The sequence below is a fragment of the Dendrobium catenatum genome, unplaced genomic scaffold (assembly GCF_001605985.2).
Source record: "Dendrobium catenatum unplaced genomic scaffold, ASM160598v2 fragScaff_scaffold_822, whole genome shotgun sequence".
Taxonomy (NCBI): domain Eukaryota; kingdom Viridiplantae; phylum Streptophyta; class Magnoliopsida; order Asparagales; family Orchidaceae; genus Dendrobium; species Dendrobium catenatum.
Window position 1 is genome coordinate 83,696 of NW_021319284.1, and position 16,663 is coordinate 100,358.

Sequence of the window (16,663 nt, forward strand, 5' to 3'; positions counted from 1 at the left end):
ATTTGGGGGCTGATTTTGGGGGATTAATGAGGTGATTAGGAGAGAGAAGGGGGCCCAATTAAGGGGCCGGCCATAGAGAGAAAAGAGGGAGGAGTTTAATTTAGGCGGGTGGGGACCACAAAAATCAATTTCAGATTTAAAACAAAATCTGAAATTAAAATTTCAGATTTAATATTAGTAGGAGGTTTCTCAATTAAAGCAATTAATTGAATTGAATTTGAATTTCGAATTCAAACTCAATTCTAATTTATGGGATTGCAATAATCAAGGGAGCAATTTTAGGAAATCTTTAATGGCAATAGGGCTCCAAAATTTCAAGAATTTTGAATTGACAGATGGGGGGAAAAGGAGAGGGGGCGGCGGCAATGGGGAAGGCACCGGCGGCTGAGGGTGGGCCGGCGGTTGCTGGCCGGAGGAAGGGTTGACGGGTGGAGCTGGGCAGGCCGGCGGGTGGGATTTGGCAGGCCGGCGGGAGGCCCCTGCAGGAACTAGGAAAACTAAGAAAAGAATACATGACATAAGCTGTAAATAACTCAAAAGTAGAGGCTCTGGATCGTTGTCGTCGATCTGCGCCGTCGGCGATGGTACACGTGTCGAAATCTGATGTCCCCATCAATTTACCTATGAAAATCCTCTACTCAATTACCTAATCATCCCTTGTTAGTTGAGAAAGAATCTAGCCAAATAACTAAAGAATAGTCTATAAATTTGTTCCTTTCATCACATTACTGTTTCTATTTGCTAAATTTAGCTTGCTTAGTTAAAATCTGTATATAAAGGTAAAGACACAGATTATGCCTATGATATGATGGCAAGGCCTGCTCTGTTTTTTATTTTTTTTACATGAAACCTTCTGATTTTATGAATTAATTTTGCATAAGTAACAGAAGTCTTTTTAATTTTGATTCTTAATGTAGGCAAGCACTGAGGTTGGCAATCATGAACACTCAGGGTTTTCTACGAATGAGGTATGCAATTGCTCAGTCTTTTACAAATCGGTAATTTTGAAGTGTTACACTGGGTTGCTGGTTGAGCGAATGCTCTTCATGTGATTAAGGAAAAACCTTCGTGAGCTGCATGTGCTGGGGAAAAACACAGAATTCCTGAACATATGCATGAGTCGACTTATCTGATCTTTTGTTTTGTGCGGATGGTCAAAGAGTAGTTGTTGAGGGGGAGTGGATGAAGAGGGGTGATTGTGGAGATGAAGTTAGATTGGGTCAAACGGTAAAGGGACCGTATTCATTGATAACGAGATGTTGTAGGGGGAAGATAGCTGTCATGTTGGTGTTGGAGAACCCTAGTATATGTGATTGAATAAGCACCCTGTGCAAGAGCTTGAAAAATTTGTGGCGGTAACCTTGCCCTCCTAGTTGAATTTCTCCTTAATTAGATGATTGCTGTTGTGCACTTCTTACTTTATAGTGTTTGACCAACAATTCATTTATAAAATTTATTAAGATTCAATCTGATGCAGGACAAATTAAAATGATATGCTTGTGACTTTATTTTAGACTTTGCACAACTCGTCGATTAGGATAAATTCCGAATAAAATTATTAGCAAATATCCACGGCGAATAAAACAATTAAGGAGTTAATCATGCATAGGTTAAATTACATGCGCCAAATTTTGAACGTTCAAGGTAATCAAGAAATAAAAACCATGCAAATTAGTAGGCTTCAAGTTAATCTCTCATTTAACAATGAGACGTAGGATGCATAGAAGATTACACTCAATCCTACAAATGACTAGGCTTGGCAAGAGCAATTGAAAGAGCTTTCATGATTACAACCAACCAATCGAGAATTTAGAGTTAGAAGAAATTGATTACAAGTAAGAAGTAGAAAACCTTTGTTTAAGGATGTGTGGAGATCCGTCAATCAATACCTTCAACGTCTTCGTCCATGACTTCCTTTGAATCAATTGGATACGTCTCTCTTATCTTGCAATCTGAAAACAGTTTCAGCTTTTCAATCCAGAAAATCTGAGAAGATTTCTCAGATTTTATTGGGCTAGGATGTGGAAAAATTGGAGAAGAACCTAGCCTTAATTGAGACTAGTGAGCATGAGAGCAAATCTCCTTACAGGTTTTTGGAAGAGAAGTTTTAATCCATGCAAACAAGAGAGATAAGGGTTGGTGACGGGAAGGAGGGGCCAACGGCTGGATGTAGGGGGAGATTAAATTATTTCCTAAAGCAATGGATTCACTTAGGAAATAATTTAAAACAAGGGAGGTGGGGAGTTTCGGCTGTGGAGGTGGAGGGAAGAAAGCATAAATTTTTTCCAAAGGGGATTAGGAGATAATTAGGAAACAATTTCTAATTTGGTTCCCAAAGGGGTAGGCGGCATGCTGGGTGATGGGAAATTAATTGAGAGCAATTGTGGAATTCCTAATTTAGGATTTAGAATTAGGAAATAACTAATTCAAATCCTCTTGAATTTAAAATTAAAAATAGGTTTGATTCACATACTTTCCTAAAATAGAAGAGCTAATTTAGGAAACATTTTGAATTCAAATTTTGGTGTATTTGAATTTCAAATTACCCAAATTAATCTTAATCTTGAATTAGGAAAAATAGTAAAACAGCAAGGGGATGGGAGGCCGGTGATTACTGCCTTGGCCGGCGGCAATGGGGTGGGGGTTGTTTGGCCGTGGGTGTGGGGAGGAGGATGAGGAGGGGAAATTTGGGTGCTAGAGAATCTGGTGGCTAGGTGATGAGAGAGGGGTATGCGGGGATCAACGGGGAAAAGAAAAGAATGAGATAAATAACGAAACCACGAACCCGACTTATCTAGGTTGATGGGTAATGCGCCAAACTTCTTCCTCTCCTAGGAAGCTCGCCCCATTAGAACTCTCAAGCTCTCAATGCTCATACAAGAAGGAATTTTCATAAGTAATCATTCATTCCCCTTGAAAATAAAACAAAGGGGCCTTAAATAGCCTCATACAAAAGACTCCAAATAAAATGACACCATTGCCCTTAGGCTAACACATGACAACTCCCATAAAAAGGGGTACGACGGGAAATACTAAAATACACATAAGCAAATAATAAAATGCATGAAAATAAAATACATCGACTCAAAAATATAAAGACTCGATCGTGGTCGTAGATCGACGGCCGCGTCTCTGGTAAACTCTCCAAGAAGATCTGATGTCCCCATCACAATCACTATGTAGTTTGCATACAATTATTTATAAGATATGGTTTGCTATTTATATTAATGCTAAAATGCATAACAGTTTGCACGATCATCCACCTTGGCGTTTTTTTTTTTTTTTTTTTTTTTTGGGGGGGGGGGGGGGAATTGGTTTACTTTGCTTTATAGTTTGTTAATTATTGTTTTTCTGTTTAACTAGATATCTGAAGAGTTATGGAAAGCAAGGGAGGAGCTGGAGAAAGTTAAAGATGAAGCTCGTGCTAGCAAAGAGTACATGATGCAGGTTTATGTGATTTTCATCTCGTGTCAATTATTACTTGTTTAAAATCTTTTTAAACATTCTTTGATCTATCTTGTATTGTAGTACAAAGAAATGGCTCGCACAAATGAAATTGCGTTAAAGCAATTAGAATTGGCACATGAAGGTTACAAGTCCGAGGTATGGCAAAATGTTTTATGCGATTTTGTGCTTAGGGCAATTGGTATTGGTTTTGTAACCTCTCCTTTCATTTTTTTTAATTCATGGGGTTTTTGTGTCACTTACTGCAGACTGTCAAAATGAGGAAGGTGCTTGAGGATGAAGTTCAATCTCTAAAAAACCAGGTTTCTGAGCTTGAAAGAAAGTATATGTTGAAATGTGAAGAAGCTGCCTCTGCCACTGAAGCCAAAGAAAAAGCTCTTTCTTCTGCAATGGTTGAAACTTCAAGATTGAGGGATGAAGTTGCTGAAAAATTGTTAGTAATTTTTATGGGGGACCATGGTTATGTTTAGTTTTCCTGATGTATTCTTACTATTTATATGATTCTTCTATAGAACGAAGTTCAGAGAGTTGGAAATTCAAGTATCTTCACTGCAAGATCATTTGGATAAAGAACAAAAGCGGTGGCGTATTGCCCAGGACAACTATGAAAGACAGGTTTTATTCTTGTGGCGCCATTTTGCTGTTGTATCTTTATTCCTTAAGTGTAAATTGCATCTTATCGAAGTATCACTTTTTATTTGTAATTCTTGTATAAATGAGTTGAATTAACAGTTTCTCTTGAACTTATTATTTGAACTATTTGACATTATGATTGCTAAGTGAAACATGGAACTTTGTTCTAGATATTTGGATTACAAGTGTGATTGTTTCTCATGTGCACCCTCTGAGGACTATTTTATATGATTAATCGACCTTATATGCCTAGCATATTGATGTTGATCTGTTTTCTACTTATACTGGAGGAAATAAGTTTTCCCTAAATTTGAGCGTGTTAGGTAAAAAAACATATATGCCAGAGGCTTATCACCTTCGTAGATTAATGTAATTTCTTCTGTCCTTTAAAATTTTTTAGGCGTGCAAAGATTTTTGTTTTATGAAGTTGGCACTTGTATTTGTCATCTGAAATTAATGGTTTTATTCATTTGTAATGTTTTTAACCAAGTTATGCATTTGTCATTTGTTACAAAGATTGCATGCTAAAATTTTTATTATCCAAATTCTCACTGCTATTATTGGTTTGTTGAAAGATGTTCTTTCTTTCTACCTTCGATCAGCTATGAGTACGGGAGTTTAATTTTTCCAATTTTTTACTTACTCATCATTGTAAAATTAAGCTTATGTGAATCATTTTGCAGTCTTTTTTTTTCTGTTAATCCTGTTATTTCACTAAATCATTAATGCTATACAGGTAATCCTTCAATCTGAGACCATTCAGGAATTGACAAATACTTCGAGGGAACTTTCTCTTAAGCAAGCAGAAATCTCAACGTTACGTGAGCTACTGGATGCTCAAAAATCTGAAAATGTAACCACACTTGCTTTCTTACATCCGGTGGAATTTTTTTTAAGGTTAAAATTTTTTGTTCTTCGACATTGCAAGATTCATTATTTGTGAATTCTGCTTGCTGTTCCGATACAGCTTGGACAATTTGTGCATTCATTCCTTTATTGTTTGTATATGTTGGAATTTCTTACTGATGAGTGTTGACATTCTTTTGTGTCGACCATAGTTGTATCGGTTTCGATTCGACCCGATCTACTTGAATGAACATCGACGAAGCAAAATATACCAAAATTGAGCCCTAATTTTATTAAATTAAGCTGAATTTTATCAAATTAAGCAAGCCGACCCAAAATCTGTCCAAATCGAATCCAATCGAGCTTCGTCGAGCCTCGTCGAGTCAAATTCGACGCAATTTGGCACTATTGGAGCCCAATTTTGCATAATTTGCTCGATCAGACCCAATCAGATCCAAATTGACCCAAATTGGTTTGAGTCGAGCTGGATTTGGACTCAATTCCCGCCCTAATTGATCAAATCCTAGTTTAGTTGACTTCCCAAATATGGTATTCGAATAAAACGGTTCAGATCTTCTTCAAAGTCTCATTCTGCCGCATGTCAATTCCCTTAGCGGGATATTCGTTCCTCGGATACGCGAAAAAGCCCACAACAGGAGCCTCGTTTAACATATAGACAGGCAGGAGATGGAAGATGGCTGGATTCGGCCCTATCTGCTTCGTCTGTCCCATTTAGAGCAAGAGAGAGATCCCTCCTTCGGTTCTTCCATCCAGCCGACCCAACCTGAGCAGGAGAAAGAGCTAGAGAAAAAAACTTTCAAGGATCCCGCCTACTCGTGCGATCTGTCCAGCCAGAAAGGTCGAGATAGAGAGGAAAAAGGAATCAGAGGCTAGCGTGTGTGAGCCCTGGTCGGATCAAGGATCTTTCCTCTATGTTTCTCGGTTGAGTCAAGCGACAACAAGTAAAAAGGAGTAAAGTGTGGGGTTGTGGAAGCATCCGGAGGCCGACCTGTCGTAGGAGCTTCTCCTTCTTCTTCCGTCATTCGTGAAATCGGCCTCTAGGAGCTTTCAAGCAGTGAGGACAGCATTCATAGCATGTTGTACCGCAATTTTCTCTTATGTTTTCCGTCTCTTTCTTACCTTTGCAAGGCGAGTGGAGTGTGTTTGGCGCTGTGACAACTTAGCAAGGTAAAATCCTTTAAAAACTCAGTGAAACTTTGGTCTTTAAGCCCCCTGATGCGTGGTTGGCGCTTCCCAAGTCATAGGTCCCTTGGAAACTTTGATTTTTGCCTCCCCAAAACCCAAATGAAGCTTAGGCTTGCTGTACTCTCCGCAAAACAGCAGAAATCTTGCGATTTCCCCTTTTTTGCTCTTATGTGGGAGACCGATGAGGACATTGACGCGTGTAGGTGGCCGAATTTGTGTCCGGCAACCCCCAGATGTATGATTTTGCACTCATGTTGCATGCTTAGCCTTCACCTACGAATGGACTATAGGTTTTGGTGATCTCTTCTCACCTCGACATTATGTCGAGGTGTAGGTTTTCACACATTGCAAGATATGCTCCTTTTTCCCCAAATCAAGTGTCATTACAAAATTGACATAGGATTTAAGAGTTTGCATATGGTAAAGCTTGCAAATTTCGTTATAACTTGACTATATATTCAAAATGCATTTGATAACTTGTTGGAGGGTCTCATGTGAACCCCCAAAGGTTCATTTTGTAAATCCTAGAACAAGTAATGTTGGTCAAACTGTTTTTTGGGTATATTACATAGCCTAGAGGAAAATAACAATGACTAATTACTCTTTAATGAAACTCTCTAAGATTGGAAACTCTCCTCCACATTTTTAATGAATCAAATCTTGCGAAAATTAATTTGATATCTTCTTAAAAGCTTTAGATGTATGTTTCCTATCATATCATGAATCAAAATCATGTGTCATAGATCTCTTGCTAAGATCACCATGTCTCCTAATTTACAAATTTATCTAAATATGCTCATTTAATCTTAAGTGTTTGTGAAGCTAATTTGGAGTGTTTCATCGGCTCCAAAGGCCCATAATTAATACCCCATCACACTTAGAGATTACTTAAGCTTATTTTGTCTAATTTGCAAATTAACATTACCAAATACAAACTTTCAAAAGCTTCCAAATTTCTTAATCATGACAGAATTAATTTAGAAAGCTCTCCAAATCTTGAGGAATCCATATCTTCTTTTCCAATGAATCCAAAACATTTGTAGAAGAATAGGGTACTTTCTTTCACATGCATATTTCTTTCATGCATTATGTTTGGAGTTTCCTCAAGGCTCAAAAGGCTTCATTACATGAATCTTTAGCATCCCTTAAGAGCTATCGTCGCTCTTCCTTGTGCATGGTGTTCTGGATTTTCTCAAAATACTCAACGTAACATAGCACATATTTGGAGTTGTCACCTATCATCCTTCATGTATGATATTTTGGAGTCTTCCTAAAGCTCTAAATATTCTATCATATGAATCATCATGACTTTGGGACCAAATCCTAAGTCACCTTTTCATTTTCTAATTACACAAAATTAGCAAATGAACATTTCTCTCTTCTCATGAATAATGATTTGAGGTTCCTCAAGCCTTCGAGCATATCGTTACATGAATCCCTCAAACTTGGGGCCAAATCCTAAGTTTCCTCTCATTTTTGGAAACATAAAATTAACAAATGAATAATATTCCTCTCATGCATGACAATTTGGAGCATCCCATTGTTCCAAACACTTCACTGTATGAATCATATAATCTTATGTTCAAAGTCGTAGATTCATTTTCCCTTGTTTGTTGAAACAACAAATCAACGAACAATCAATCATCCCACTCGTGCTTGATATTTAGAACCTTCTTAAGGCTCCAAATATATCATTGCATGACTCCTAGCATTCCATAGGAGTTACCACCAATCTTCATGTTTGATATTATGGATTTTCCCTAAAGGCCTAAATATATGCTATGGGCTCTTGAACTTGAAACCAAAATTTAAGTTCTTCCATAAATCCTGATTTGCCTATCGTTAAAAAAAATAAGCATCATTGAATTTAGTGTTTTCTTAAGCTGCTAGTTGTTTGGCAGGCAACAAACAGAGTGACTGTGTTAAGTTTTAAATAAAGTTTTAGAGTTGTCTTCCTTACTGATTGAGTATTTTGATTTTGGAAAAATTATTAGAATTTGAGTTTTCAAATACGCTTAAATTATGTTTTGTAGAAGGCTTTTAATGATGCTTACAAAATTTGTTTTGTGAATTTTTTTATTTTATTTTAAATTTAGCGTGCTGTTGTTAATTGCTTTTCTACCATTCCATATTGTTATGTTTTATTACATGACCTTCATTTGGAATCATGTTTAGGATCTTATGAAGTTATCATGGGAAACAGAAAAGTCTGAACTACAACAGACGAAGAGTGTGGCAGAAAGGAAATTCAATGAAATGCATGAACAGGTTAGTAGTTGGACTCTGTTATTTTTTTCTTTTCTTTTGTTTGGCGGCTTGGGTGTAATGGTTGAAAACAGATGCACCAAGTGCTTGGCGGATTTTTTTTTCTTTGTGAGACTTGTTTGTCTAATGCTGAAATTGCCACTTTGTCATCTTTAAGGGGGATCATCAAATATCCAAATTTAAGAAGATTAATAAAGACTAAAATCTTCAATTTCATGTTCCTAAGAACTATTGATATAAAAACTAGCTATTGTGGCAAGAATGTTCTTGATTTTAGCATTGTGGAGTTGATGGGGACATCAGATCAGCGTGGAAGGTTTATCAGTGACGTGGCCGCCGATCTACGGCCACGATCGAGTCCTTGTATTTCTGAGTCATGATTGTATTTTATTTTATTTATGCATTTTCTTATTTGCTTAGGTGTCGTTATTATTTCCCTTTGTACCCCTTTCATGGGAGTGGTCGCATGTAAGCCCAAAGGGCAAGTTGGTCTTTTATTTTCTTGAGTCTTTGTACCCGGCTATTTATAGCCTCATTTCCTTTGTTTTGAGCTAATGAATGATTATCCTCTTTTTTTTTTTTTCTTTTTCTCCAAACCCCACGGCCTCCCTCTACCCAAGCCTCTTCCCCCCCACAAAACCGCCGGTCACCACTTCAAAACCGCCGGCCACCTCCACTCCATGCTACCCTGGAAGTTTCCTAATTTATGATTGGTCAAATTTGGGAGGAATTTGAAATTCAAATTCACTTGATTTGAAATTCAAATAAACTTTCCTTATTCTCTAACTCTATTTTAGGAAACTTTTTGAATTCATGCCTAATTAAATTTAATTAAGAAAGGATTGAATTAAATCTTTCCAATCTTATGAATTTAAATTAGGAAGCTTTCTAAACCAATCCCAAAATCCCCTCCATCACCCATGCATGCCACTGACCCCATGCTCTCACCCACTAATGCCTTATTCAATTATTTCCTAATCTCAAAATCATACTTAGGAAATAATTCAAAAACCCTTAATTTCCTCTTGACCGAATTCCCTTCATCCTGCTTTGATTAATTAGTTTCCAAAGAGGTACCCTCACTTTTGGAAATAGATCAAAGCATTCCCTTTTTCCCCCTCTGCTTTGCCGCCACCCGTTACCCTTCTCTCTGCCCATACCCGAACCCCCTCTCCCTCCCAAATTCTCCCTCCATCCATAATTCTCAACCTGGCATCTAAGTAGTATTTCTCCCGCCTCTATCTCTATTTCCTAAATCCAAAAGTCTGAGATTTTCTCTCAGATTTTGGGAGGAAATCTGAGATTGCTTCGCCATCACAAATTGAAGAAAACTCCTTCCAAGGAAAATCCTGAGAACAATTCAGGCTTTGCACTCCTCCCTTTTCCAAAACTGAGATTGAATTCTCTGCCTAAAACTTTCTTCCAAAGAGTTCTCTCTTCTCATAGTAAAAGCTGAAACCTTCCCTAAGGTTTTAACTAGAAAATCTGAAATCTTTTCAGATTTTAGGCAAGGATTGGAGTTGTTTCTTCAGCGCACATTGACGAGAATTTCTTGTCTCCTCACCTTGGATAAGTTTCAAGAATGCCACTACCATGGGAGAAGTTTCAACCATTCCTCCTTGAATGACGGAAGCCATTGATGAATACTTCAAGAGCCTCGAGTGGAGGATCTCCACCCCTTCCTAACGACGGTTTTCTCTTCCCCTTGCATCTAATTTCGTTAAGTCTAAATTCTTATTGGTATGATCGTAATCACGAAAGTCTCCTCCAACTGCTCCTGCTTGCTTTCTATGCATCCTAACTCTCGTTGTTAGATTAGGGATTACATTGAAAACTACTATTTTGCATTGTTTATTTGTCTTACTTATCTTGACAATTTCAAAGCTTGGAGTATGTGATTTAGCCTACGCAAAGCACCTCTTTGATTGTTTTAATTGACGTGGAGAATTGTTAATAATTTTAATCCAAAATTATTCTAGTCAACGAATTGTGCAATGCTTAAAATGAAACTCATAAACATTGCATCTAAGTAGTCCTGCATCAGGAGTCCTTGAAAACTCCACCCAACAAAACTGCCTAATGTTCCAGAAATTTCCATTTGTTTCGATCTCTAGCTTATTGCATGTAGAAGTTATTATAATTTCCTGAATCTCATTAACATATTTTAGCAGCCTTTTTGTGGCGGTGAAATACACTGGGGAGTTTATTTGGATTGCACTATGCCTTGGTAAATCACTTTGTTCAGTACTTGGAAGAAATAAATGCCGCTGGAAATAATTGTTAAGTCATAATTTTTCACCGAAAGTTGGGGACAATCCCCTATAAAAGTTAAAAGTGCTGTGGAACTTTGGATTGGAAACCAGTAGATAAGGATGCGATGTCGGATTTCAGGTTGCAGCGTTGCTAGTGGTATGCATGAAACTTTAGAAAGAAAATTATCAATCTAGCATTCACGTAAGATGGCTTGGCTTACTAGAACGGCATGCTGTGAATGCTTGATGCGCTGCAAAGTAACATAAAAAATTGCTGCTGCTTTACATACGGAGCCTCTGGTTAGGAGTTTATGTTGTTAGAATGTGAATGGTTTACAAACACCATCTAAGATATGACGATTAATAGAGTTTATTATAGCAGTCTACCCATTGTATGCAATCAAGTCAGGCATGAAACTTCAATGTAAATATCATGATCCTGATACCACGTTAAAAAGACTGGGAAACACTGTTTTATACAACTGAAGGTTTTCAAAGTGAACATTCTTATCGGTCTGGTTGAAAACTGATAATGATCATAGTTTTTAGTGTAATTTCCATTCCATTTTGTTACATACTCATAATTTTAATTCTTATTTAAATGCATTATCAAGATTGGAAATTCTTTCAATTCACATTGGGTATAAATCAATTGGTTAAAAAATTGATATCATTATGTTTCAATGATATATAGGATACTTTTCATGGGAAGTTCCTCATTTCCTGTTTCTTTGATTGCGAACATTTATCTGTTATTCAGTTAAAATCGTTTTATCTTCTCACGAGAAGAACTTTTATGCATTTGATTTTTGATTTCTTGTGTCTATTTACATGCTTCGTGGTTTGCTATATATATGTTATAATGTCTAATTTTACACTGTTATAATTCACCTGTAATTTTGCCACCCATGTTGATTGCAAATGATCTTTTGTTTAGTAAATTGGTTCTAAATCCTCTTTTACTAGTATTTATTCGCTTTTTCCTGTTAAATTAACTGTTTCTTCAGAATAAAATTTTGCACAACCGATTGGAAGCATTGCATGTTAGGCTGGCTGAGAAAGAGCATAATTCTGTTGGGCTTTCGGCAGTTAGTTCACAAGGAGATGGTGACCTCCAGACGGTTATAAGTTATCTGAGAAGGTCCAAAGAAATAGTAAGTAGGCGCCTTTGAGTTGTTATTTTAATATATGAATAATTTTCTTGTGATAATTCGGTTTTTCTTAACAATTATGCAGGCTGAAACTGAAATAACCTTGCTGAAACAAGAAAAACTGAGGCTGCAATCCAAAGTAATTACCTCGTTTATTTTTTGATTAGTGATTTGTGCTTGTCTTCAGTTTTGCACATCTTTAGCCAGCTTTTGGTTTTGGAAGAATTTTTATGTTAATTCAAGACAGGGAAAATGAATTTTCATGTTGTTGGTTTCTGCTTTTGAGATTTTTTTTGGTGATGTTGATCTCATATCTGCAGCTTATTATTTACAGTTTCTTTCTTGGTATTTTTAGACTTATTCATGGCATTTTTTTTTTTACTTGGTCCATATGAGTTTAATTGGTGCTTTCAGCTTCATGATTTTTTGTCTCTTTTTGCAGAATTGTTTGAAAGCCAATATTATGTATAACAATATTAGCACAAACAGGCTTTAACATGATGGACCATCAAACTAGAACATTGAATATTTAGTAATTAAAATACTAGTGTGCTTAAGAATTGTTTTAGCATCATCATTATTTTTATTGTATTTATTTAGAAATGGATTTATAAATTTTCATTTTCCTCATTTCAATAACTGCAATGAGATATTTTAATATTTACTTGTATAGATCAAACATGCATTTTAATAATATTTGTGAAGATCCTTCAACTCACAGTTGATGTTTTAAAATGGTAAGCTTTTGTATAGGACTATCTAAAGCATTTGAATGATGTTGTTAGGGGTGTTATCGAGTCTAGTTTAAGTGAGTTCGACTCAACTTAAAGGAAACTTCTTAGGTGAGGATGCTGGACATATCTCTATGTCCGGACATCCACTTAAAATTTGACATGTGGAGTGGACACGTTGGATTTATTTTTTACTTTATATATTTAATGTGTCCCGCGGAACTTTAAGCCAAGCGCTCCAAAATGCAGTCAAAGCGCAGGTAAAGCACAGTAGAAAAGCGCAACAAATGAGCAGTAAAAACGTAGATAAAACGCAGTCAAAAAGCGCAACGAAAGAGCAGTTAAAGTGCAACTAAAGGGCAGATAAAATGCAAAAAAAGCGCAACCAAAGTGCACTCCTTGTCAAATTTTAAGTGGATGTCCAGACGTAGAGATATGTCCGGTGTCCGAACCTAATAATTTTCCAACTTAAAGTTGAAAATTTCCATTTTAATTTGACTCAAATAAAAAGGAGTGATTATGAATTAATTTTTTGACTAATTCAAATAAATTATTTTAATTTTAGAATAAATACATATACACATGGTTTAAAATTGCGCAATATGAGGCTCGCCTTTACGCAATTCCAGTAAAAAACACCTCGATGCTTACGCCTCGAGTTTTTTTTATGAGGCTTGCGCCTCAACTTGGTTGAGGCCCGCCTCGTCTCACTGGCATGAGGCTTACGCCTCACGCTATATATATTAAAACTTACATAAATCTTGAAGTAAATGCCCGACATTGGACTCTCTAGGAGAGGAGGAAGGGGAGAGAGTAGTTCACCATAATGATGATTTAAATGAAGAACCCCTTAGTGATGACAGTGCTGATGACTTATTAGCTCTTATGTGATATGTTATTGCTATTTATTTTTGGAAATCGGAATTATATATTAATAAAAAGAATATTGGGATTTTGGAAAGATAGAATTTTGAGTTGAACTATATTTCATGTTGTCTTATTATTGAAATATTTTGATTTCTCTTCATATCTTATGCTTTTTTATGTTTTATATTATTCACTCATTAGTATATAACAAATTTATCATTTTATGTTTACGCAATCTTTTGATTTTGAGGCTTACGCCTCGCCTCACGAATGAAAAACGCCTCAATACCCGAATACGCAATTTTAAACATTGCATATATATATATATATATATATATGTGTGTGTGTGTGTGCGCGCGCGCGCGCGCCCACTAAGACACTCATATTCATGTCTACCTACTTTACATGCTCAAGTAGATTTCAAGTTTAGTTTAATCAATTTAGCCATCAATTTAGTTCAAGTAATTCAATTTTGGTTTTTATTTGATTTAATTTTTAGTGATTATCGAGCAAGTTTCAAATTTCAGAAGTCCTAGATGTTATTGACTTGAATGTGTTTGGCATGAATATGGTACTTATTTGGAAGTAAATGCGCTTCCTAGTATAAAACTGACCACAGTTGAATTTAACAACTAATTGATTTCACATAGATAAAGAATTCCCAGTCTTTGTTTGTGCCTGTTGAATTTCCTACATTTAGCTTGATTTTTTTTGTACTTTCTTGTTGTATTCAGGAGTTTTTATGGATTATTTACCGTTTTTATCGCAGTATTATCTTTCCTTCTTAAGAACTAACTCAAATTTACTTGTTGAATATTTTTTTTGTTTTAAGCTCTTTAGGTTTTACCAGTCGTGCATCCTTTATATCTGATCATTCTTGTCTTATTATTGGATGTTTTCTTAACATCTATATCCTTTGCTTGGATTCAGGTAGATGGTGCTCTAAAGGCCTCTGAATCTGCACAAGCTTTGCTTCATTCTCAGCTTGAGAATTCCAGAGAACTTATGTTAAAAGATGAGGAATTCAAGTCTCTTCAGCTTCAGGTAACCCTTGCTACTGGGGTTGCATTGAACTTCTTTGTGTATAACAACTAAATTATATGTTTTAGCTTATTTGCTATATTTCGACTTTGCAAGTGTTAAATGGTTTCTTAATCTTTGCAGGTGAGAGAAATTAATTTGCTCCGGGAAAGTAATGTACAGCTTCGGGAAGAGAGCAAGCATAACTTTGAAGAATGTCAGGTTTGGCGTGCATCATATTATAGGCTGCATTTAAAGCTGTAACTTGTTGCAATATGCTTCTCTGTTTTAAGGGGATAGGTGGAAAGAGAAAGTTTAATGAAACTTTATTACCTTGCTTTGTTACTAGAAACTCCGTGAAGAGGCTCAGAAAGCTAAAGCAGATGCTGATAAATTGGAAAATCTTTTAAAGCAGAAGCAAATTGAAGTTGACGGCTTTCAAAAAGATGCGGAGTTTCTGAAGATTGACATCAATAAACTGAACAATAGAAATGCTGAGGTACTTCTGCGCTTACAGTGAAAACTGATCTGCTAAGATAAATTGAGACTCTTATTTGTTTTAATTCTCTGGTGCAGATGCTTGAAAGTTGCAAGAATATAAACATTAATGAGCACGAAAAGATTAAGGATGAGCTCGAACAAGTTAAGGTGAACTCACTTCATATGCTTTTATTTTGCCGTGTTTAAATGTTTGATGTACATTTTTTTCAACCAGGGCTGGGTTCAGTTTTCTAGAATAATTATATCTACGTTACGTTGCACTAATACGGATATGGCGACACGGATAAGTTATGATACATATATGGGCCACGTCAATTATTAAAAGTACAGGATTTGGGTACGGCGTAGACACGTCATTATAATTTATAAAACATACATTAAAATTAAGAAAACAATTATAGCATAATATTTAAAATGACAAAAAAAAATAAAGTAACATCATATTTAGTTGTGTAGCTTATAATATCAAAATAAAAGTAAGCATAAAATGTTCTTACAAATTCATAAACATAAGCATAAACTATCTAGTGCATGAAGTTTCAACTATTCAGTGGAAGTAATGGTAGGATTAGCTTCTTCAGGGATTTGTCTTTGGACTTCTGTATTATCTTCAATAAATATCATTGCTTCCAATTCATGCTCATCAAGTGAAAGATTATCAATCCCAATATTCTCATATCATCAAAGGACTCAAATCCATCTCAAGCAACATCCCAAATCTTAGTATCTCCTATCATATAAGTTGGAGATTTTCTTGATAGAACCGAAGGTTTGTATGCACATGAACCAAATCTTCAACCTGTTGTGGAGTAATTTTGTTCATCTTCATTGATTGATGGAGTATGTGCTCCGTTTTTTTTTTTTTTATGAAAACTGACCGAGAAATTCTATGGCGATTGTTTTCTGTGTGTTTTTCATATTTTTAGTTTTGAATTTATAATAGATGATAACTCGTTTTATTTGTTGATCTTATTGCTGCAAATTTTTCATCTGGTTTGTGTGATTTCATACATCACATCATCTACTTGCACTAGAAATCTAGGCCTAAGATCTCCCTACCCTTGACTGATTTATACTTTTAAGGATATAATTTAAATAGGCTTTCATCATTATGTTTTTTTTCTAATCATGGTTAGCAGACATCCCAGACAAATTTGGTTTCTATATCTGTGCAAATTGAGGCCCATCTTTCATCATCCTGATTATTTTCAACATTTTTTTGGGCGTGCTTGTTTTCAGAAGCCTTGTATTATAAGTTGAGCATAATTTGATTATTGATTTTTAAATTTTAGCAATGTTGGTCTTTTTGCTTCTACCTGCTTTAAAATTTGTAACGACCGTGATGGATGCTGTGGTCAAGAGTTCTTTTATTTCCATGAATTTAACCAAGAAAAAATTTCCTTCGATTTATTTTTCTTTTAAACTTTAGAATTTTCCATTTTGTATGATTATATATGTTAATCTCTCGTCAATCTGCGATTCCCTTTTTGAACATTTATCTCTTTGTTTTACGTTCTGTTTGTTTTTTTTAACTCATTTAATTATTATATTTCTCTAGATTAATTGGTTGTTTTTGTGCTTAAAGAATACTTTAGTTCAGAAGCAGGAATTAATAATGAAGTTGGAGCAAGACCTTACTAATTGCCACGAGGAATTATCTGAAAGAGAGAAAAAGTTTAATGATGCTCAAAATGTTGAGGTACTTGTCCGTGTTGACTTTATTTTT

At 35.7% G+C, this 16,663-nt stretch overlaps 1 protein-coding gene across 1 annotated transcript in view; it reads left to right on the forward strand.

Moving 5' to 3' along the window:
- The window catches only part of LOC110100106 (nuclear-pore anchor), a 105,405-nt gene that overhangs the window by 74,545 nt on the left and 14,197 nt on the right, over positions 1 to 16,663 (forward strand). Inside the window, exons 22-35 of the mRNA XM_020827508.2 lie at positions 918 to 968; positions 3,364 to 3,447; positions 3,529 to 3,603; positions 3,714 to 3,898; positions 3,978 to 4,080; positions 4,835 to 4,951; positions 8,326 to 8,418; positions 11,675 to 11,821; positions 11,904 to 11,957; positions 14,347 to 14,460; positions 14,581 to 14,658; positions 14,786 to 14,935; positions 15,013 to 15,084; positions 16,523 to 16,636. Coding sequence (XP_020683167.1) covers positions 918 to 968; positions 3,364 to 3,447; positions 3,529 to 3,603; positions 3,714 to 3,898; positions 3,978 to 4,080; positions 4,835 to 4,951; positions 8,326 to 8,418; positions 11,675 to 11,821; positions 11,904 to 11,957; positions 14,347 to 14,460; positions 14,581 to 14,658; positions 14,786 to 14,935; positions 15,013 to 15,084; positions 16,523 to 16,636 — 1,437 coding nt within the window. The remainder of the gene's footprint in view (positions 1 to 917; positions 969 to 3,363; positions 3,448 to 3,528; positions 3,604 to 3,713; positions 3,899 to 3,977; positions 4,081 to 4,834; positions 4,952 to 8,325; positions 8,419 to 11,674; positions 11,822 to 11,903; positions 11,958 to 14,346; positions 14,461 to 14,580; positions 14,659 to 14,785; positions 14,936 to 15,012; positions 15,085 to 16,522; positions 16,637 to 16,663) is intronic.